At 49.5% G+C, this 23,209-nt stretch overlaps 1 protein-coding gene across 10 annotated transcripts in view; it reads left to right on the top strand.

Moving 5' to 3' along the window:
- Nucleotides 1-23,209, top strand: part of ABCC8 (ATP binding cassette subfamily C member 8) — an 85,961-nt gene that overhangs the window by 34,311 nt on the left and 28,441 nt on the right. For all 10 annotated transcript variants that reach the window (XR_013523325.1, XR_013523324.1, XM_078340692.1 and 7 more), the window contains 8 exons: nt 756-890; nt 1,192-1,354; nt 11,197-11,237; nt 12,762-12,907; nt 15,044-15,149; nt 15,307-15,423; nt 15,773-15,848; nt 16,549-16,654. Coding sequence is in view for 8 of the 10 variants with exons in the window: in XM_078340692.1 (XP_078196818.1) it covers nt 756-890; nt 1,192-1,354; nt 11,197-11,237; nt 12,762-12,907; nt 15,044-15,149; nt 15,307-15,423; nt 15,773-15,848; nt 16,549-16,654 (890 nt within the window). In the remaining 2 variants the exon portion in view is untranslated. The remainder of the gene's footprint in view (nt 1-755; nt 891-1,191; nt 1,355-11,196; nt 11,238-12,761; nt 12,908-15,043; nt 15,150-15,306; nt 15,424-15,772; nt 15,849-16,548; nt 16,655-23,209) is intronic.

Below are 23,209 nucleotides of genomic sequence, written 5' to 3'. Positions count from 1 at the left end.
GGAACTGCAGGACCAAGGCAAGCAGTCTTTTTTCTCTCTCTCTTCTTTTAGATCAGGAAGCTAGCACATCTGTTCTTTGAGAAAAAGCCCCATATTTAGAGGTGTCTGCCTTTGAAGGCAACCTGAGAAACTGTTATCTTGGCACTTTGGGGACTGGCAATTTACACTTCTCATAAATATTCAGAAGTGGGCAGTCATTTACATAAAGCTAGATGCAGAAGGAATTCTCTTTTCAGATTTACCTGGCAGATTCATTTTAAAAAATTAAAGAAACCAGGAGCATAAGAATGAAAAGCGAATTCTCAGAACCTGGGCTGGTTTCATCTGGCTTGGGTGCAGCAACTTCGCCCCTTTGCTCAGGTATCACTTTTTTCCAATGATAGTGAACCATAAGCCCTGAGAGCCACCAAACAGAACAAAAGGTGCTGTCACAAACATTGCGCAATCTTAGCTCTGAGATTTCCATCAGGAAAATAGACTGGAGAGAGTTAAGGCTTTAGCCAGCCTTGCAGATAAACGGAGTTAGTTACCAGCCCAGCAACCCTCTGCTTGTGTGAGAGCCCATTATGCTAATCTCCTTCTGAAATTGCTTTGTTTCCCCTCCTTCCCTGCACCCCACTCCCCAAGACAATTTGGAAACCTGTGCACCAAGGCATGCTCACTCTAGAGGACTGGGGAAATGGGAATTTTGCCAACACCCCCTGGCAGGGCAACCACCAAGTCAAAGGGAACTCATCCCATGAACCCTTCCTCAGATCATCGTGGGTGTGATTCTCCTCTACTACATCCTTGGAGTCAGTGCCTTAATTGGAGCGGCTGTCATCATTCTGCTGGCTCCTGTCCAGTACTTTGTGGCCACCAAGCTGTCTCAGGCCCAGCGGAGCACACTGGTAAGTGTCCAAAGGTGTATGTGTTGTGCCCCTCTTCCCCTCCTTCCTCTGAGAGCAGCAGGTCTCCTCCCAGACACCCATACCGTCATTGACTTTGACTTTGAGTAGGCCCCTTCACCTATCCAGGCCTCAGCTTCTTTGTCTGGAAAATGGAGTTAATGGGGGAGGGGGCTGCCACCCCGCAGGGAGAGGAGCCAAGCACGGTGGTGACAGCATTGACACGCAGGCCTTCCTCTTGGGTGGGGAATGGAGCAGAAGCTCCATCTGACTCATCTCCCCTCTGACTCGGGGACCCCTGCAGGAGTATTCCAATGAGCGGCTGAAGCAGACCAACGAGATGCTCCGTGGCATCAAGCTGCTGAAGCTGTACGCCTGGGAGAACATCTTCTGCACGAGGGTGGAGATGACCCGCAAGAAGGAGATGACCAGCCTCAGGGCCTTTGCCATCTATACCTCCATCTCCAGTGAGTTCACCCCACGCAGCCAGCCCTGGGTGCTGCTGCCTACATGCAAGGAGAGGGCTCGGGTGATGGGGTGCAGGGACAGAAGCAGGAGGCTTTGAGATTATCTGACTCAGTGAGGGAGCCTCAAACTGGCTCTGATAACTGAGCTCCCAGAAATCAAAGCACTCTTCATTCATTTATCCAACGACATGCATGGGAAGCCTGCTATGTGCTGGACACTGTGCTGGCCTTCTGATTACAGTGATGAGAAGGACAGATGAGGTCTCATTTCTCATGGAACTGATATGTTATTGACAGGTAGCAGCAAACAAGTAAATGACCACAGTTTTGAACTCTCCTAAGAATGAAAACTTTTCAGTAAGTCAGACTGAGCTATCATCACCCTGGGGAAGCTACAAGAAAGCTTCTACCCACTTGGGGTCATGCAAAAGAAAAAGACTAGTTATCCTTAAATATCAGAAGCCCAAGCTGAAGGTACTCACTTGTGTAGGGACTGAATTTATATTAACCAAGTAGTTTGGGAACCCCAAGCCAAGGAAAAAGAAAAAGACTAAAACTGGTAAAAGTCTTAGAGTCCCACATACGTAAAACCATTTTACTGAGAATACAGAATTTTTTTTCTTTTTTGAGATGGAGTCTCACTCGGTCACCCAGGCTGGAGTGCACTGGCACAATCTTGGCTCACTGCAACCTCCACCTCCCAGGTTCAAGCCATTCTCCTGCCTCAGCCTCCCAAGTAGCTAGGACTATAGGCGTGCACCACCATGCCTGGCTAATTTTTGTAATTTTAGTAGACACGGGGTTTTGCCATGTTGGCCAGGCTGGTCTCAAACTCCTGACCTCAAATGATCTGCTTGCTTCAGCCTCCCAAAGTGCTGAGATTATAGGCATGAGACCCCATGCCCAGCCAAGAATATGGAACTGTTATGGCAAACACCCTGTTGAACACTGAGGTAATAAGAAAGAAAAGAAAACCACAAGAGGAAAATGCATCACCAGAGTGAAAGTCTGCAGATCCAAAAAAACAGAATGAGTCTCTCAAAGCCTGGAGATGATAGAATAAGACAGAAAATAAAATAAGTATCTTTTATGTAATTAAAAAAGCTAAAAGAGGATGTAAAACCCACAAGGCCATATAGGAAAGTATTGAGAGAAAAGAACCAAAAGATTTTTTAGAAATTGAAATTTTAGTTATTGAAATTAATTCCATGAACAATGGTTCCCTGGCCAGAATGAGGGCTTATGGAGGTCAGGTGATCCACAGAGTACTGGCCCAAGTTTATCTCACAGTTGGTCTCGTGGCTCCATGGACCCATCCGATGGTGGTTACTTCCCAAGTGCATAATTGGGATGTAGATATTTAGCAACCAGCTGACTTCACACTAGTTCCCTGACCTGTCCAGTCTAAGAGTCATTACAGCCAAATAGAAGCTGCTGCAGAGAAGAAAACAAAAAAGAAACTAAAACCTACTCAGTGTACAGGTTACATGAATTAGCATAATTAGCTGAAGAGAGAATTTGTGAATTAGAAGACAGATGTGTGGGGATTACACAGAGTGTGCAAGGAGAGTAAGTTGGTAGAACCATTTTACAGATGAGAAATTAAGGCCCAGAGGGAGTGTGTTCCTCAGATCCCTCCTGAGATTAGCAGCATGGCTCTGACTAGATCTTCCAAAGTCTCTAAACTCCTGGCCTCGGGCTATTTTCCATAAATTGCTGGGGGCCTCTGTGGGGTGAAGAAGACTTAGGATACCACAAGGTGCCATTATGAGGCTATTTCCTCTTAGGAGAGAAAAATCTCAGGACTCTAACAGGAGTAGAAAATAGAGAAGGAGGCCAGGCACAGTGGCTCACACCTGCAATCCCAACATTTTGGGAGGCCAAGGCAGATGGATCACCTGAGGTGAGGACCAGCCTGACCAACATAGAGAAACCCCATCTCTACTAAACAAAACTAGCCAGACGTGGTGGCGCATGCCTGTAATCCCAGCTACTCAGGAAGCTGAGGCAGGAGAATTGCTTGAACCCAGGAAGCGGAGGTTGCAGTGAGCCAAGATCGTGCCATTGCACTCCAGCCTGGGCAACAAGAGCGAAACTTCATCTCAAAAAAAAAAAAAGAAAAGAAAAGAAAAAGAAAATAGGAAAGGAAATTAAGAGAGGCTACTGACCACCTCCTCCAGCTAAAATTGGTTCTTTTGGTGTCAGGAAGAGACACACCTGGTGGGGGAGGGAAGGTGGTAATGGAGGGGATGCTGGTAGTATCTCCCAGATAGACACATACAGCAAGCCTCATGGAGAATGAGACGGTCACTCAGGTCATCTGTGTATTCTTGGCATTCTTGCTGCCTAGAGAGAGGGTCTGATGGAGCTAGGTGGCCATCAAGCGGTCCCGCTCCCCAAGACAATTTGGAAATACGGACAGCAAGGCGTGTCCCTCTCTAGGGGACTGGGGAAACATCCCACAGCAGTGTTCTCACAGAATAGGACTGGCCGTGAATACCCCAAGTGTCCAGCCTCCCTGTGTCCAGCCAGACCATGGCGTCCTATGCCTCAGGCAGGGAACATGGTCCAGGCATCAGTGGCTAGGCCATTCACCATACATGGCACAAGCTATGTGTTTTATGCAGAAAGTCCCGCTAGAATTTGATTTTCTCAGAATGGAGCTGTGAGCCTGGCAGACAGCCACTATTCCCTGGATTATTCACCAAGACGCCCCAAGTTCCTGGTCTCTCCCCGTTATCCTCATCCCTGACCCTGTGGTGCCCAGAGCCTTCAAACACACTCAGGCTAAACACTCCATAAACAAGGGAAATCGGGAAGGCACATGTGGGGAGCTCAGAAAAGCCAGTGTCCTCAGCCCCAGGCCCACTTCAACCTTTTCTCTGTCAGTTCTGCCTGCCCCTGGGGGCTGGTTATGTGAACAGTAACTCCTCACATGTGTACAGGTTTAGAGACAGTTCCCAGCAGTCAAAATAGCTGCCGAGGTGGGTGAGGGCTTCTCTCAGTAACCGGGGGATTTCCTCTCCCAGCAATGGCAGGGTAGGGTGGAGCTGGCTTGCTGTTGCTGAGATGGAGAGAGGGAAGGGAAGCAGCAAGGAAAGTGAGGGCACCAAGTCCCCGAGATTCCTGGCACAGCAAGCAGCGAAGTAGGGGCAGCCTCAGGTCATGTAATGGGGGCAGGTGACATCTGTTTTTACTGCTCTTAAGAGATATGTACTCATTTCCTGCATTCCAGACTGCAGCCTGGGACACGTTTTCTTATATAAATAGCATCATAAGATGCCTGTGTTCCCAGGCTAGCCCACTGAAGCCTACCTAGTGGGTGCTCGTTGTCCTCCAGGGCCCCCAGAAGACAAGCCATGGCTTTGCAATGGGCCTGGGGCCAGGAGGACCTAGGGATATGCTGTCAAGAGCTGAGATGACTCTGAAAAAAAGTAAGGGGATCTGGAGACAAGCAGGAGCCCATCCAAGACCCCTCACCTGTCCAAGTGACCTAGAGAGAGAAACAGAGCAGCCCAGGCTGGTCCCTGGAAGAGGGCGGTGGATGATGGGAAAGGGAAGAGCCCTTGGGGAGAGCTTTGAAAGTCAAGTGCTGTTTGCTCAGTGTGTTTGCCTTTCCCAGGATGTGTTTTTTTAACTCTGTTAGTCAGCAGTGGGAGGGGGAGAGAGACGGGTGGTAGGGTGCTGGGTACCTCCTGGCTGAAGGCATATGTTTTGAGTGCATGTTCATTTACCTCCTCTGGACTGTTACCAGGGATCAACGCACAGGTCATTAGGCGTGAGGTAATGAGGCATCTCTTGTTCTGACCCCTGGCGCCAGTCTTGGAGCCCTGACACTGCAGTGGAGTGTTGGGGCCCCTCCTGGTGATGCTGGGCTTTCAGTCTGGCGGTCCGTACGTGGCACCGTTAGACTTCTGGGCAGGCGGGATTACCTGTGACTCTATCTGATGGTCTCGCCATCAGTATCACTGAGAGCAGCTGTGTCTGGAGCCCTGAACTGGTACAGAATAAAACAGGGGGCTGAAAAGGGAATGGCCACAGTTTCTCTGGCATCAAAAGTGACATCCAGAATTGATATTTCCTTTCGAATAAAAATAGAAATCTAAGTTGCTCAGTGGCTGTTGAATGAGCCCTATTCATGTGCCCACCCTATGCCAAGCACCAGGAAGGAGGTAAGGGAAAAACCATAAGATGTGCTCCCCCTTCTCAAGGAGTTTACGCTCTACTGAGAAGTCAGAGCTAACGTGCACAGAACAGGGTGGCAGAACAGGACTGTGTGGCCAGGTCCATGCCGGCTGCCTAGGCGAGCATGATTGCATTTAATCCTTATAACAGCTTGGTGAGGTGTGTTGCTCTATTGTCCCATTTTACAGCAGAGAGGACTGACTCTCAGTGAATTGAAATGTCTCAGAGAGGTCTTCCACAGTAAAAGGCAAAGCACAGAGAAGGATGTCCATGAGGGCTGGACAGAACGAACTGGCAGCATATCGAGTGGTTGCCGGATAGGACCTAGGACTCCTTTGTCACCTCTACAGAGCTTGTCCTCAGATACAGATGAACCACCTAGAGTTATGCTGCTCCTGCAAGGAAAAAATGTTCACCCAGAGATTCATGTGGGGATATGTGGGCTGTACCTTGCAAGACGGTGGGATTTCAATGAGTAGAAGACGAAGCGGGAAGAAGCTGGAGACAAGTGCTATGGTCTCTTCCTTCGGAAGTCAGTTCAATCCTTTTTACCTTGCAGAAGCAGCATAACTCTAGGTGATTCCTCTGTATCTGAGGACAAGCGTTGTAGAGGTGACTGACAAAGGGGTCCTAGGTCCTACCAAGCAAACACTAGATATGCTGCCAGTTCATTCTGTCCATTGTGCGACACCCATTCCAGAGCCCTTTCCCTGTGCCAGGCTCTATCGAGGTCCTGGATGTTAAAGAGGAAGCAGGCATGGCCCTGGCCTTCCCAGTCTTGTAGGAGACTGACCATGCCCATGAATAGTGGCTGTGCCTGTGGTCAGAGCCATAGGGTCAGTTCCAAATGCCCCTTTCTCTTTTCTGTTACTTACCCGGCCCTGGGTCTTTTTGCTTCTTCCATTCACTTTTTGTTTTAAACAAATATTTCCTGCTCACCTTCTGTGTGCCAGGCCTGGGGATGCAGTGGGAGAAGACTCTGTCCTCCTCAGTGGAGGTCCTAACTCAGAACATTCAGTGGAGAGAAACAACATGACCAGGAGACCTGGTCCCTCTTCCTTCCCCAGCATCTCTAAAATTCTTTTTGTTATTGTTGTTGTTTTTAAGACAGAGTATCACTCTGTCACCCAGGCTGGAGTGTAGTGGTGCCATCTGGGCTTACTACAACCTCTGCCTCCTGGGTTCAAGCAATTCTCAGCATCCTGAGTAGCCGGTAATACAGGTGCCTGCCACCATACCCGGATATATATATATTTTTAGTAGAGACAGGGTTTTGCCATGTTGGCCAGGATGGTCTCAAACTCCTGACCTCAGGTGATCCACCCACCTTGGCCTCCCAAAGTGCTGGGATTACAAGCATAAGTCACCTTGCCAGGCCTGAAATTCTTCAATATCTACCTGTCCTTCTGTCAGTTGGTGCAGCCACAGTGGGCTGCTTATTGCATATTCTGGCCTGGCTTGGTGGGGAGGGGGGCTGAGAGAGAACCAGGGCGCCCATCAATTAAGGAGGCAGAAGTCAGTCTGACTGAGATGCCTCCTGCCACACTTCCTCAGCAGCCAGCAACAGACACCGTTAACCTGATTTCCTTGACCCTCTGTTGACTGCACTGACTATTGCACTGAGTGGGAAACAGCCCTATGTACTTCAAAATACATTTCCCCTTCTGCAGGTGCATCTTGCAATTAGGCCCAAGCTGTGAGCCTGCACCCTCCTCCCCTGGCCCTGCACAGGCAACAAAGCTGAAGTTAATCAGAGGAACAAATGGCTGGCTGGCCCTCCCTGACACAAAGCTTCTGAAACATGCATCGGTGCTTTGGAAATGAAAAGCTCCTAGTATTGCAATGCCAGGCTGGCGCCCATAACGGCCAGATAGCATTCGTTAGGCAAAGCCAGGGGGAGTGGGTGATCTGATCCCAACTCTGGTTTGTTGATTTGTTGCTTTGTTTTATACTTTTTTGTTTCAGGCAGGGGTCGGGGGTATGAAAAACTGACACAATTGTTTACTATGGTTGCCCCCAGAACCCAGCACAAGGCCTAGAACAGGGAGACCCTTTTTGAATGGACAAGTCTATTTTTTTTTTTTTTGAGACAGAATTTTGTGCTTGTTTCCCAGACTGGAGTGCAATGGCGCCATCTCAGCTCACTGCAACCTCCGCCTCCCGAGTTCAACTGATTCTTCTGCTTCAGCCTCTTGAGTAGCTGGGATTACAGGTGCCCACCACCATGCCCGGCTAATTTTTTTTACATTTTTAGTAGCTATGGGGTTTCACTGTTTTGGCCAGGCTGGTCTCAACCACCTGACCTCAGGTTATCCGCCCACCTCGGTTTCCCAAAGTGCTGGGATTACAGGCATGAACCACCGCACCTGGCCTTGAATGGATGTCTTAAGGGCTATTTTTGGACAGGATTTTCTAAAAAATACCCACGTCTCTACACTATTGCAGAAGAGCTTTCAGTTTTGATGGCAGCCTTTCAGGCCAGCCTACATGCAACTAAACTTTTCCATAACTGCATCACACTTACACAAGAAGGTGGTTTTATAATCCTGTTTCACTTGCCATTATTTAACAGTTCTTCCTCGTTAACATTCAAGATCTGAGCACTATCACGTTCTTTTTGTTTTTGTTTTTCTTCTAAATCAAGTCAAGGTGAGTCACTCACCTTGAGCCAGAGTTGGACAGAAATCTATTCTTGGCCATATTCCCTACCCCTCACTACCTTGGAACCTTATAAAACTTTATGTGGTTCAGGAAAATAAGGGCAAAGGCCTCAGATCTTCAACCCATGACAGCTGTATGACCGGCTCCCTGCCTTCCTGTCTCACTCCCAACTAGGGCACAGGACTGACTACTGTGCTCAGAGAGGTGCCGGAGTCTGTAGCACCCCCAGACTTCCCAGGTCTAGCCACAGCCACCCCAGAGCCCAACAAGATGGTCTTCAGAGAGACCTTTAAAATACAAGCAGCTGATGATTCCACTCTCCCAGTCCCGGCCTTGAAGGGGACCCAGAACTCTGCACAAAGGCCATCCTTCAAGGGGAGGGTGAAAGAAATGGAGAATCACATTGTCATTCTTTAGCATCTCCATACAACACCCAGAACCAGGCAGAAGCTAATTATATCAGAAGCATACTCCATGTTGCTGCATCAGCTTTGAGATGTTCATTTCTAAATTTATTTATAGCTTGTCTCATTCCTCAAAGGAGTTCAGGCAGCTACAAAAATAAAGACAATAAAATTGAAAAAAGTTAAATTTAAAAAAATCATGACCAGGGAAATTATGCAGTAGAATGAAATGTCAATTATCACATTTTCGGACTGCAAAATCTCCCCCACAGCTGATGCATCATCATTTACTGAAACAGCCCCTCTCGTTGGACATGTCCAGTTTATTTCGTTTAGGGTGGTTTGTTGCTGTTGCTGTGGTTGTGGTTTTGTTTTATTGAATTTTGTGTTAGCTGCAGCTAATACCATCTTGCTGATGGCTTTGTGCTGCTCTTGAATGATTACTCAGGATAAATTCCCTGGAGACAGATTATAGGATCAGAAGGTCTGAACTTCTGTGTGGCAATAGCTACAAAGCACCAGATTGCTTTCCAAGAGCGTTGTAGCAATTTATAATCCAACGCCCAGCCTATGCTTTGGCTGGGAGTCAAGCCCCAGAATGTGAAGGAGGGGTCTTGGCCTAGAGCGGGGGCTGCGGGATGGTTCACAGGACTGCCTCCTTATTGGTTATTTATGGGGATGGGCCAGGCGGAGCAAAGTATAGGCCCCCGCCCTCCCAGTTGCTCGTTGGAGTGACTGGCCCTACAGGGGAAGGGCGGCAATGCTACCTCGCATTTAGAACTATATGGTTGGTGATGGTCAAGGTCTGATGGGCATCCTCCTCCCTCTCCCTCCAGCCAGTAATGGCCGCACTATGTCCAATGTCCCAGATCTGGGTCCCTAATGCTGTAGGAACACCAATAATATACTCTCCGGAAATGGTGAGGGAGGGCTGTGGCATGGTGGCAGGCACCTGGAAACCATCCAGCCTTCATAAGGAAGAGCAGTTAAAGCACAGTCACCTATGATGTTGGTATTGATTAAACACCTATGGGCAGAGAAATTCTCCATTGCCAGGGCTCCAGCAATATAAGGGCTCCAGCCATACATCCTCCACGAGACTGAGACCTCTCCAACGGCAGGGGGCCTTGCCTTCCTCATCAGATTAGAAATTCCCTAAGGTTGGAGACAATGTCCTTCCCATCTGCTTGAGCACTCCTAAGGGGCATGTTTTCTGTCTCCCCATCATACCTGGAACTTCCTAGGAGCATAGTTGTTCCTGTCTCCTTCCTCAGACTGGGAATCCCCTGAGGGCAGAGGCCATGTCCTTCCACCCCATTGGAGTTCCCTGAAGTTGGGGACCACATCTCTGATGTACAATGCTTTGTATATACTGGCTGCTGCAGGATTCTTGGAGTAAATGGGCAGTCAGCTTCTTGGAATGGTATTGACCATCTGGACTTCTTAGAGTGTCAAAGACTTTGCCATTCATTAGGCAGGGGCCATGTGCACAGGCGGAGTCCTGGCCTCTGGCTTCTGGCTACTGACTCTTGGTCTCTCTGCTTTAATTTGGCTAATGGCAGAACCAGACTCCTTTCTGGGATACCCTGGAAGAGGATCCTTGAAAGGAGGATGGGATGGGAAGGTGTCTGCCAGCATGGTTATCTTTTATGCCCTGGGGGGCTGCTTTCTCTGGAAATTTAGGTCTAGGGTAGGGAGACTGTTGAGCATTTCACACCCTAGGCCAGAGGAGGGGTGATGTGTGGAGCAGGGCTAAGCTAGTAGCCCATGAGGTATGATGTCTAGACAGCACCCAGGGCTCACAGAGCCTGTACCTCGTGTAATCTCCTCTGACCTCTGAAAGAGCTGGGGTATATGAACAAGTATTTATCATTTACAAAAATCAGATGAGGAAACTGAGGCACAGGGAAGGTAAATGACATGCCCTACGTTATACAACTTATAAGGAACAGGGATTCTGCCCTTCTCTGACATCAAGTCCCACTCTCTTTGCTTCCTGGAGTCCCTATGACTGATCTAAAGGCCACACGTTTAACAGAATAAGGAGGGGGCCTCTGTTGCAGCAAACCTGCCCCACCTGCACACAGACTCCAAGGGACATCCTGCTTTAAGCTGTCCTTAGTAACTAATACCTCAGTGTGAAGGAGTTTGAAATTTTCTCAAGAGCCATGGGAGATTAGGAAGCCTCTAAGCTTCATAGAGAGCCCAACTTGGGGAGACACAGGAGCCAAAGGCAGAGGAAGGAGTGGCAGCTTGGTGCCCCCAGACACATGTGCTCCTGACCTCACAGTTGGCCACAGACAGCCAATTTTCCAATCCTTCTCCCATCACTTTCCCCTGGGGCTAACTTCACTCTGTCCACACAGAGTGGCTTAACGGCTTAAGCCCCAGAGTCAGGGACCCAGGTACCTGGGACAAGAGTCTTGAGGGAAATGGGGTAAGGACCTGGAAGTGCATTCTGCCCCTAGCCTACCAGAGCTGTGCCCTGCAGGCTGTCCCCGCTGGGCTGTGCTGCCTCTGGCCACCCTGGGCGTCTCCATATGTAACTGTCACATTCCTCCGACTGAGCTCATCCCTGTGCTTCTTCCACAGTTTTCATGAATACTGCCATCCCCATCGCAGCTGTTCTCATAGTAAGTGGATCTTCTCTCCGTCTCTCGGGGACAGGTAGAGGGGGAGGACATCTGCAGTGAGAGGCCACCAAGGCTTGGCCTTTCTGCACAGGGGCCTCAGAAGGCAGGCTCTGCAGCGAGACTGCAAACAGGATCGGAAATTTATAGAGGGTGCGGCCCCTCCCCAACTCCAGCTGGACAGGGGCCTCTGCCTCCAGGCATGGAAGACCCAAGGGTTAGGCTGGGCGGGGTGGCTCACGCCTATAATCCCAGCACTTTGGGAGGCTGAGACAGACAGATCACGACACGAGGTCAGGAGATTGAGACCATTCTGGCCAACATGGTGAAATTCCATCTCTACTAAAAACACAAAAATTAGCTGGGCGTGGTGGCACGTGCCTGTAATCCCACCTACTCGGGAGGCTGAGGCAGGAGAATCTCTTGAACCCAGGAGGTGGAGGTTTCAGTGAGTCGAGATCGCACCATTGCACTCCAGCCTGGGTAACAAGAGCGAAACTCCGTCTCAAAAAAAAAAAAAGACCCAAGGCTTAGTATTTAGAGAAATTAAACTTTCTTTTAAAAAATAGCTATCCAGATTTTTAATTTTTAAAGTAAAACATGTGTGTTGTAGAAATGATGGGAAATCCAGAACAGAAAGCACAAAGAAAATTTAAATCACCCATAATCCCACTGGTAACATGTCTAATGTGTTTTTTCCCAGTCTTTTTTAAGGCCTATGGGATGTCATTTTCTACAAAAATAGGAATGTGCTGCGCATGCAGTTTTGTAACCTGCTCTTTTAAATTTAAGAATATGTCACACACAATTCTCCATGCCATTAGATAGTGCAATGGTGGCTTTCTAAAGCAATTTTGATAAAAGCTGTGTGTGAGCTCAGCCACTGGGGACAGGCAGCATGCTCCTACAGAAAGGCCTGGGCTGCCACGATCCTGCAACCCCCTCACTCAGCCTCGAATCCCCGCCTTCTGTGATGGCTGCAGTTCCTTAAAAAGATCTATTTATTTCCCCCGGGACCAGTGTCCCTGAGCTGCATAGAGTTCACAGCCTCTCTGGCACTGGGAATTCACTTCCAATGTGATTTATTGAGCTGGTTCCTGGCCTGGCTCTTCGGGAACTGTGGGTAACAGGCCACTGAGCCAGCCAGGTGGCTGGGGCAAAGCCCTGAGCCATGAGATGATGGTTTCGTAATCACTGTGTTTACGGTTTCCAGATGAGGACTGGGGAGATGAGCACCCCATCTGCTGTCTGAGGAAAGGGCAGTGCTGACCTAACCTGGGGTCTCCTTTCTGCTCATTCCTGGCCAAGACTGGGGAGGAAGCAACTCCTGCTCTCTAGCTTGAAGTCCTGAACTTGTTGGGGAAGCTTCTATGAGATGACTGTGGGGTTGATGAGGGTGTCTCCAACTGAAAGGTCCTCTTAGGGGCCCCCTCCCTGCCCCCCTTCCCTTCCAGGGCTGAGTGGTTCCAGTGTAGGAGGGGCCCACACCCTGGGCCAACCTGGTCTCACTTGTGCCTCTGTCCACAGACCTTCATGGGCCACGTCAGCTTCTTCAAAGAGGCTGACTTCTCACCCTCTGTGGCCTTTGCCTCCCTTTCCCTCTTCCACATCTTGGTCACACCGCTGTTCCTGCTGTCCAGCGTGGTCCGATCTACCGTCAAAGCTCTAGTGAGGTGAGGGGAGGGTCCGGGCGAGGGCACTGGGTGGGCAGCTCCTGGGTCAGCCACAGGGCTTGCTTGAGTGACTGCCAGTCCATAGTTATTTGGTCCCGGGACATATCCCCATTGCTGGGCCTCGATGCAGCTGGTCCTTGCTGGTTAGAGGGACATTGGCCTGTATGGTTTTCCAGCTCACCATCCCTGAGCAAGGACTTGCTTACATACCTCCCAGGAGAAGGGACTCACTGTCACTTCCACGACAACTAAAAAAAATATATAATGTTGAGCCAAATGTGGAATCCTCCTAAATTCTACCCACTGGTCCTAACTGTGCCCTCCTCCTGAGCTAGCCAGAATGAGGCCATCCCTTCCCCACGTGGCAGCCCCTTGGATATCAGAAGGCATCCACTCTGTCTGTCTTGCCCACCAGGCTGAGCATCCCCTACCCTTTCCACAGCCCGAGCCCTCCGCCTCGGCCAGTGAAACAGCTTCCCCCAAGCGCTGGGTCCTGCTCAGATTGGCCCACAGCTCTTGGAGGCTCCCACTTCCAGGCTCTAGAGCCTCATGGGAACTCTGCCACTGTCCCAGAGGCATTGGCCTCTTGGGAATGAAAGCTTGAAGGTAGAAGGCTGAGGCTATGGCTGGGAAATGCCATATCTGGAGTGTGAAGACCTCCTCCGAAATAGCTCTGGCTCCTTGAAAGCAAGAGTCTGTATTGCTTCTGTGGAGGACTGGCTTGTCCTTACCCATGGCCAGAGGACCAGTCAGTAAGAAATGTCCTCTGTATCTTCAGCCTTGAGGAAGGTGACACCCCTGTCTCATGGGACCATGGCAGGTTCTGGGAAGCTGGAAGGAAGGAGTAGTTGTTGGAATGAAGTAGCTGATAGAGGGCGTAGGTTGCATGGGGAGGCTCTGGCGTGGGTTCAAAGATGGAATGGGGTATAACTCAGCAGAATTATGCTCTAAGGAGTACTGACAAAGGAGTTGTTTGAACAGGGATTAGCTCCCATTTCTGTGATTGTCTGTGCTGAGTCAGTTTCTTGGTCATGGCCTTGTGGGGTGTGATGATCACTCCACCTCCCACCACCCACTCTCCAGCCCTACGATTCTGTGTAGAAACCACAGATTCAAGAATGCTGCACCTGCCAGGAAACTGTTGCACTGATCCCAAAGCATTCACATTTTCAAACACTCTGGATCCCACTTTTTCCAGGAATGGAACACCAGAGTAGCAGAGGCCTTTTCAGTGAGGAAGCTCAGGCTCTGGCTGAAGGTGGGCTCAGGACACTACCTGAAGCTTCACCCAAGAGATGAGGGCCACTCCACTCTTCCCAGTCACTGCCTGCTGGGGAAGAAGGCTGCCCAGGAGACAAGGGCAGAGCCTGGCGGTCTGCCCCTCCCATCTAGGGGGTGGCACACAGAAAGGGTGACTCCAGGCCACAGCTCACTTACAGCCCCAGAATAACCTTGCCTTGAGGGTAGGATGGCGTGTCTGCCCCAAGCTTATTGGATATTTAGAAAAGAGAAGAAAGGAGAATACAAACAATCCTGAGCTTCCCAGAAAGCTTTCACACCTCCAGGATGGGAGAGAAAGAACTGGAAGAGTAAAGCTTCCAGTGCCTCAGACCCACAGGGAAATCAAGACAGAAAAGCGGGTGGGACTAGCTGCCTCCCCCATGAGTAATGACACCTCCCCCAGGAGGCTGTTATGGGGATTTGATTGCATAATGCTACAAAGCAGTTAACACAGTGTCTGGCATATAGTGTGTGCTCACAAAATATTAGCTATTGATTCTTAACCAATCTTAGTCCTAACTAACCTTAACCCTGACCAACCCAACGTCAACCATCCTTCCGTCTAATAACTCAGACTAACCAGCTTCAACATTAAACCAACCCTAAAACTAACCAATCACACCTCTAATCCAGACTCCCACCTACTCCAGCTGACTGGTCAACCCTAGCAAACCCTGGTAACACCAGTTACCTGCCCCCATGGGAATGCTCACTGGCCTGCCCCCTTCAGTGTGGGCTTTGTGGGACTACACTTCAGGCCCAAGAGCCTTCTCAGAGCTCTCTCTCAGGCCGAATCCTCTCCCCTCCCCTCTGCCCCTGGCAGGGGTGAGGGGCATCTCTGTGCTTCCTGTGCAGCGTGCAAAAGCTGAGTGAGTTCCTGTCCAGTGCAGAGATCCGCGAGGAGCAGTGTGCAGCCCGTGAGCCCATGCCCCAGGGCCCAGCCAGCAAGTACCAGGCAGTGGTGAGTGCCCGGCCTCCCCTTGCTACTCCCAGCATGGTCCTCTAAGGCTGGAAACTCGGCCCCCGTGTGTCGGACTTCTGCCTTTTTTCCCAGGAAGAGGGCCTCCCTTACCTACACAGCTCCCAGCCCAGTGGGTTCACCTCCAAACCACCCCTAGCCCCTCAAGGTTGTGAACCGCAAGCGTCCAGCCCGGGAGGACTGTCGGGGACTAACGGGCGCCCTGCAGAGCCTGGTTCACAGCACAGATGGCGATGCTGACAACTGCTGTGTCCAGGTGAGTCCTAGACCCTGCTGCCCCTTACCCAGCCACCCGGCACCGGCTCCCAGAGGGAGCTCAGCACCTAGAAGGCCTGAGAGCTATGTGCTGAGAGTCCTCTGCAGAGGGAACCCTGCCCACTGGTAGAGTCCATAGGAATCCAGAAACCAGGGACAACCAAGTGGGGGGACCCCCACCCTTAGGCAGGGGTCAGCATGAGAAGGCCAGTCTCCCACTCCCCTGCTCTAGAAGCGATCCAGGGGCTGAAATCAGGGTCTTTTGGCTTTCATGGAGGAAGAGAGGCCAGAGACTATTCACAGTGGGAATCAGCTGCTTTTCTGTTCTCTCCTTGGCATGGCCAATGAAGATCATGGGAGGCTACTTCACGTGGACCCCAGATGGAATCCCCACACTGTCCAACATCACCATTCGTATTCCCCGAGGTACGAATCCCCCAGTCCACCCCTCTAGCACACCCCTCACCATGTCCCACTGAATAACATGGAGTTAAGAAGACAACGCTGCACTTATTCAGTCCCTGCTCTCTGCTCATTCTTGGTGGGTGCCCTGGGTATACTAGAGAAGGGGTGGGCTACATTCTAGAGGCTTCCGTGTGTGAGGTGGGAGTGCAGCACTAAGGACAGGGTAAAACTGCCAGCCTTAATTTCAAACCATCCATTGCAGGCAGTATAGGAAATGCACAGAAAGATTAGAAGTGGGTAGCCAAAGAAGATAGTGGAAGAGGTGGGGTTTCTGAGAATGAGCAAGGTCCCAGAGGCCATGAGGCAGAAGGACCTCTGGCAGAGGCAGCCATACGCAAGTGGAGGTGGCACCCAGGATGGCATTTCTTAGGATCACAAGGAGCTGGGCTCACACTGGGAGAGTGGGAAGGGAGAAGCGAGTGCTTAAGAAGGGCAGTGGGGCAGGAAATCCAAGAAGGGGAAGGACCTGGGGAGCCAGAGGAGGATGTTAATTTCCAGAAAGAAAGGCTTAAAGAGGGAGAGGACTTGTTGGGGATTCTAGGTAGGAGGAAAGAAAACAGGGACCCCAAGGTTGGGTGCATCTGTCTGTCTGTCTTTCTGGGTGATGGTTGTTCAGACTCCCCCTGACCCCACTTCCATCTGCCACTCTCCCTCCCTGCAGGTCAGCTGACCATGATCGTGGGGCAGGTGGGCTGTGGCAAGTCCTCGCTCCTTCTAGCTGCACTGGGGGAGATGCAGAAGGTCTCAGGGGCTGTCTTCTGGAGCAGGTAATAGATGCATCCTCAGGGCTTGGCAGAGGGGAAACCTCCTTTCAACCGTCCTTCTCAGTTGAGGATGCACACGCTTTTATTGCAAGGGCCACTGTGTGTTCAGTGAGGACTCAACAAATCCTGCTAATTATTATTCTCATCATCATCGCTACTATGAGCAAGTTCTTTGCTAAGTCCTTTGCATGCATTATTTCATTTAATTTTTATGGTAACCAGCAAGGTCCATACTGTTCTCAATTCTTATTTATAGAGGAAGGTTAAACTATTGGCCCTAATTCACACAGCTAATAAGTGGCAGAGCTGGAATTGAAACTGAGTTCTGTCTGACTCTAAGCCCATGGTCACTCAGCTGCACGGTAGTAATTTCCCAGTGTGGGAAATTGCAGCACCAACATTGGTTTCCAGCTTGGTCATGAGCTGCACTGACACACACACCATCAGTGGGTGTTCTGAGGATCCAGATATAACCAATTAATGTTGGTTTCTGGGGAAAGATCACTGTCTTAATTAAAGAGCCAGAACCCCAGGCTGAGTCAATCATTAATCTATTATTTATACCCACCTACTTCCAAGAAGCACTTGAAACTAGTTGATAAAAGATGCGTGTAAAAATCAAAACCACAATGAGATACCATCTCATGCCAGTTAGAATGACGATCATTAAAGAGTCAGGAAACAAATGCTGGAGAGGATGTGGAGAAATAGGAACACTTTTACACTGTTGGTGGAAGTGTAAATTAGTTCAACCATTGTGGAAGACAGTGTGGCGATCCCTCAAGGATCTAGAACCAGAAATACCATTTGACCCAGTAATTCCATTACTGAGCATATGCCCAAAGGATTATAAACCATTCTACTATAAAGACACATGCACAAGTGAGTTTACTGCAGCACTATTCACAATGGCAAAAGACTTGGAACCAACTCAAAACCCCATCAATGATAGACTGGATAAAGAAAATGTGGCACATATACACCATGGAGTACTATGCAGCCATAAAAAAGGATGAGTTCGTGTCCTTTGTAGGGACATAGATGAAGCTGGAAAGCAGCATTCTCAGCAAACTAAAACAGAAACAGGAAACCAAACACCAAATGTTCTCACTCATAAGTAGGAGTTGAACAATGAGAACATATGGACACAGGGAGGGGAACCTCACACACCAGGGCCTGTCAGGGGGTGGAGGGCTAGGGGAGGGACAGCATTAGGAGAAATACCTAATGTAGATGACAGGTTGATGGGTGCCACAAACCACCATGGCATGTGTATACCTATGTAACAAACCTGCACATTCTGCACATGTATCCCAGAACTTAAAGCATAATTAAAAAAAAAAAAAAGATTATAGGCTCATGCCTGTAATTCCAGCACTTTGGGAGGCCGAGGCAGGCGGATCACGAGGTCAAGAGATTGGAACCATCCTGGCCAACATGGTGAAACCCCGTCTCTACTAAAAGTACAAAAAATTAGCCGGGCGTGGTGGTGCGTGTCTGCAATCCCAGCTACTCGGGAGGCTGAGGTAGGAGAATCACTTGAAACCAAAGTTGCAGTGAGCCACTGCACTCAAGCCTGTCGAGAGAGCCAGACTCTGTCTCCAAATAATAATAATAATAAAATAAGGGTCCAAAGTGGCTCCCGCCGGAGGTCATGGCGCTCGCGAAGGCGAGGTCATCAGTTCAAGGCTAACCTGAGCAACCTCATAAGCTCAAACTGATTGGCAAAAAATAATAATAATAATAATAAAATAAAGACGCATGTAAGATAAAATCCTTTTAAAAGGTAAGAAAATAGGAGCTGAGAAATGAAGAGAGTAAAAAGATGTTCAGAAACCTGGGCAGGTTACAACTACAGCCAGCTCTGCGCCCTCCGGTAGCCAAGGGAAAATGGGATCTTTGGGCTTTGAGGCACTAATTTAGGAATAAATGTTTCAGCCAATCAGCAGAAGGGCAAGCTTTCCCTACCAATCATTTCTAGGGGAAAATTATTCAAGGTGTCAGGTTTTTCGTAAGCATGAGTGCAGAACCGAGCAGGGAGAAAGACTTTGGGCCCAATGTCTGAATATCAACATGCACCCCCATTTCTTGCATTTCTAAGATGTCCCTGAATCATGTATCCAAAAGGTGACAAATGTCCCTCCTCAGTGGGGCTGTGGGCTGGCAGATGAGCCCTTTGGGTTTCCCATCACCTCCCATCAGGGACTGTGATGTCTTTGTGGGCAGAGGGGTCTTTGCCTCCATTTGCCTTCTTACTTGGGAGATTTCTCAACATAGTCTGACTGGGAAAGTCCAGGTATTAGGTTTGAGATCATTTTGCCTTATTCCAACTGCATCTTCAGTTTTTGGAGGGAGGAGCCTTTTCTGTTGTCTGACTGCATGTCTGCAGCAAGAAGACAAGAGTCCCCAATGCACTGTGAGCTGAAGAAAGTAACCAATATTTATCGGGCACCTCCTATGGGCCATGCCCTTTGCTAAGTGCATTGTCAACATGATCTCATCAAGCCTCCTACTAAGTTTAGGAGAGGAGTGTTGTTACCCCATTTCACAGAAGCAGAAACGGAGGCTCAGAGAGGTTGGGTGACTTCCTGGTCGGTGTGTGGAGCAGAGACTTTGCCCATGTTCTTTCCCTCAAGCCTGGCCACTGCTGGGCCTCCAGGGCCTAGTCCTAAGGGGTATTGTCCAAGCTCCACGTAGTGGTCAGGCTGGATCAGACCCCAGCCCAGGGCAGGGCTTTTCCAGAAGGATTGCAGGCCTCAGAGATTGGAGCTGCCCCTGCCTTCCCCTGCTCAACAGGGATGTCAAAACCCACTCTGAACCTGGTCCCTTTGCCCTGCTTTCTTCACCTCCTCCCCCACCCCCTTGCCCTCCTGTGGCATCCTGCCAGCCTCAGCACCTCTCCTTGTCCTCTGCAGATGCAGCAGGCATGACTGGCAGGGGCTCAGCTCTGCCCTGCCTCGGGCCCCATCTCTTCTCCAAGCTGTGCCAACCCTAAGGGTCTGACTGCTGCCCTCTCTGTCTTTGGAAGCCTCTGCCCCAGCCCAGGGAACACAAGGAGCCTCTCCGGGGCAAAGGACCCTAAGCACTTCTATTTTTAAATTTTATTTTGGGTTCTGGGATACATGTGCAGAGTGTGCAGGTCTGTTACATAGGTATACCTGTGCCATGGTGGTTTGCTGCACCTATCAACCCATCATCTAGGTTTTAAGCCCCTCATTCATTAGGTATTTGTCCTAATGCTCTCCCTCCCCTTGCCCCCAACCCCAGACAGACCCAGTGTATGATGTTCCCCTCCCTACGTCCATGTGTTCTCATTGTTCAACTCCCACTTATGTGTGAGAACATGCGGCATTTGGTTTTCTGTTCCTGCCTAAGCACTTCTTGTAGGCCAGACACTTCATCATCACAGTCGGTCTGCACCAAACTGTGTAGTAGATAAGATATTATTATATCCTCATTTATCAGATAAGGAAACTGAGGTGAAGCAAGTTGCCCAAGGCCACCCAGCTGTTAAATGGCAGAAGTGGGATGTGCACCGAGGTGCTCAAGTGCATGGGTTTCCCACCATGTGCTCAAAGAGAAGGGCACGAGTATCATGAAGAAAGCATAGCTAGCCTGACAGTCCAAAGGCCAGCAGCCGCTGTGGCCGTGACTCACACACACCTGCCTCCTCCCAGAGCCATCGCGTGGGTCCTCACAGCTCTGTCCTCATCAACACTTACTCTCCAACAAGCAGCCAGGCCCCAGCTCCTGGCTCTGTTCGAGGCTCACAGAGGAGCAGTAGTGAAAAGGGTCTCGTTTCTCCAGGATCCTTTTTGCTTTCCTGCCTGATCCAGCTTCTCTCTCAAGCATAGTGAAGTACGTATGTTAGCTTGCAGCCTACCCTGGGAAGTTATGAGAATTTGCTCCCAACTCAACTCATGCTCCAGTGTCCACAGTGACTTATTCACTCACTCAGGTGAGAGCCTAGTATGTGCTAGACCCTGTGACAGCAGCAAGAGTGCCTGGGTGACTAAGACATGGCCCTGCTTTTAAGGGAGGGGAGAGGAGACCTGGGCCTTAGAAGAGCACAGAGGAACCACAGTTGACACTGCAGTCAAGGAGAGGAGGCTCACTGCGGATGTGGTATTTAAGCCTTGAAGGACAAGTGTGGTTTCATCAGGCAGAAAAGGCAGGGGTGGGAGAGGGAGGTGTTCCAGGCAGGGGTGATGGTGTGGGCAAAGGCTTGCTGATATTAAAGAACATAGTTCTGTGCACCTGGAGTGCTGGTTGCATGGGGTACATTGTGAGAGATGGGACTGAAGAAGTCAACTTGGCTTAGATCCCATGTACTAGGTCTAAGAAGTGAGATTTAGCCCAAAGGCTGCAAAAGAACCATGTTTGTGATAAAGGATGATGGACTGGGGAAACAGAGTAAGAGACAGACAGAAGGATGGTAGGAACGGAGGCATTAGCAAATAATCAAAATACAGCATCAGGTGTGCATGAATACTATTTGCTCATTCCAAATATTGATGGAGAAGAGAAGTAGCTAAATACTGGTTAGAAAAAAGCTTGGGCAAATGCATGTGGAAATGAGACAGATGTCAAGATGCATTGTAATGGCAGCCTCTTAAAGGCCTTAAAGTGTTCCTGGTTCACTCATTTCACAAATGAATTCATTTAGCAAAAGCACTATGGATATAGCGCCTACCTATGGGAAGTAAGATGTTGCCCAAATGCTGCAAAAGAATCATGTAGTGATAACTGATGGATTAGGGAGAGAGAAAAAGAGACAGTCCAACAGACTGTAGGAAGGAAGGCCGTTCTAGAGCTCCTTATAGTGGCCAGGAGGAGGAGTCCAGGCAGATATGACTCAGTTGGCTTCATCTGCTGCTTCTCTCTCAAAATCTCAACATGTACACTGCTCTGGCTGGCCCACATACCCTGAGCATTGAGTTAAGTGTGGGGGCTGTGCGTTGAGTGTCCCCCTCCATTACTGGTAGGAGCTCCACAGCTCTGATATCGTCCCAGGTCTGCAGGGAGAAAATGTGCTTGCAAAGAGAGCTAAAAGCAAAACAGCCTTTGACCTGGCAAGCCCTCTCAGGTCTGCACGTCTGCAGCCAGAGGTGAGGGTGATGCCAGGCTACTCAGATGCTTTTCAGCCATACCCAGGCCATGACCTGGTGACCAGGCAGCCAGAAAGAGTTCCAGGAGCCACAAGGCAGGAAGCTGGGGGATTAGGAGGCGCAGAATGGAGAATGCTCTGGGGAGGTGGGTGCTTTGTTGGTATAACTGTTTGTTTATTCTGCCAGTGACCACAGGAGCAGTATGGCTGCACACGCAGGCTCTGGAGCCAAGCTGCCTGGGTCCACGTTTGGTCTCTGTGCTTTGGAAAATTTCATAACCTTTCTCTACCAGTTTCCTTATTACCCATGAGATTGATGTGAGGATTAACCTAGCACGTAGTAAATATCCTATAAATATTATTATCCAACAGCATACTACTTCTTTGCCGGGAACAAAATTCCCTTATCGCTCTTTAAATGTACTCCAGCCTGTCTCCTGGGAAGGATTCTTGAGAGCTCCCTGGGGACAGGGACTGTATTTTATTTGTCCCACTGTATCCATAGTGCTTTTAGCTAAACGCATTCATTTGCTAAATGAATGAACCAAAAACAACTTTAGACCTTCAAGAGGCAGCTGTTATAATGCATCTTGACATCTCTCTCTTTTCCACATGCTTTGTCAGAGTTCTTTCCTCGCCCAGTATTTCATCACCAATCTTCTCCATCAATATTTGTAATGAGCAAATACTGTGAGTGCATACTTCACATGGTATTATGACTATTTGCTAATGTGTCTGTCTCCTCCATGACTGTGAGCTCCTTGAGGGATTATTCCGTGTTGTACCCCAGGTGCCCCATACAGATGTGTATTTTGTGAACTATTCTGTGTAGGCTACAAAGGAAAAGCCTGGCACTGCCTTTGGGGAGCTCACTCACCCAGAGTGGACAGAGGTGTGCAGACAAAGCCACAGGGTGAGCGTGAAGCGTCCATCTGCTGAGGTCCTGCTGATGCAGCCCTGAGCTGGTCCCTCACGTCAGCAGCCTGGCTCCTGGTCTCAGACAGAACTGTGTGGTTCCCAAGCATTTGCTTTAGGAAGAATCACCTGCCCCTCCCTGGCTCTCTGCTTTAAGGAACTGTCAACCTGGGAATTTGCAAAATGTCTCATTAATCTTTAAGAAGAAAATGTTTTGGTAAAAAGTCAGTATTAGCAGATATACTCTGGTGAAATTCTTTCCCTGGAAATACAGAATAGAGCTATTCATATGCACAGAATGACTTTAAATGCCCTCCAAAGGTCAGCAGAAGCCAAGGCCCTGAGGGTAGGATCAGGTTAGGGAAGAGGCTTCCCTATGAGGAGCTGCACATCCAGTCTCACCGGAGCTCCCTGCTGAAACACTGTTTCAACCAACCTCTGCTGGTTGGTGTGGATGCTGCCTGCCCAGGGCCCTGATTCCCCAGGAAGAGACAAACAGACTTTGCTCAGGACAGCCCTGGTCCCATCTGCCTTTA

This window comes from Callithrix jacchus, chromosome 10 (assembly GCF_049354715.1).
Source record: "Callithrix jacchus isolate 240 chromosome 10, calJac240_pri, whole genome shotgun sequence".
Taxonomy (NCBI): domain Eukaryota; kingdom Metazoa; phylum Chordata; class Mammalia; order Primates; family Cebidae; genus Callithrix; species Callithrix jacchus.
Note: the sequence above shows the minus strand (reverse complement) of the source record. Positions and strands in the feature narration are given on the sequence as shown.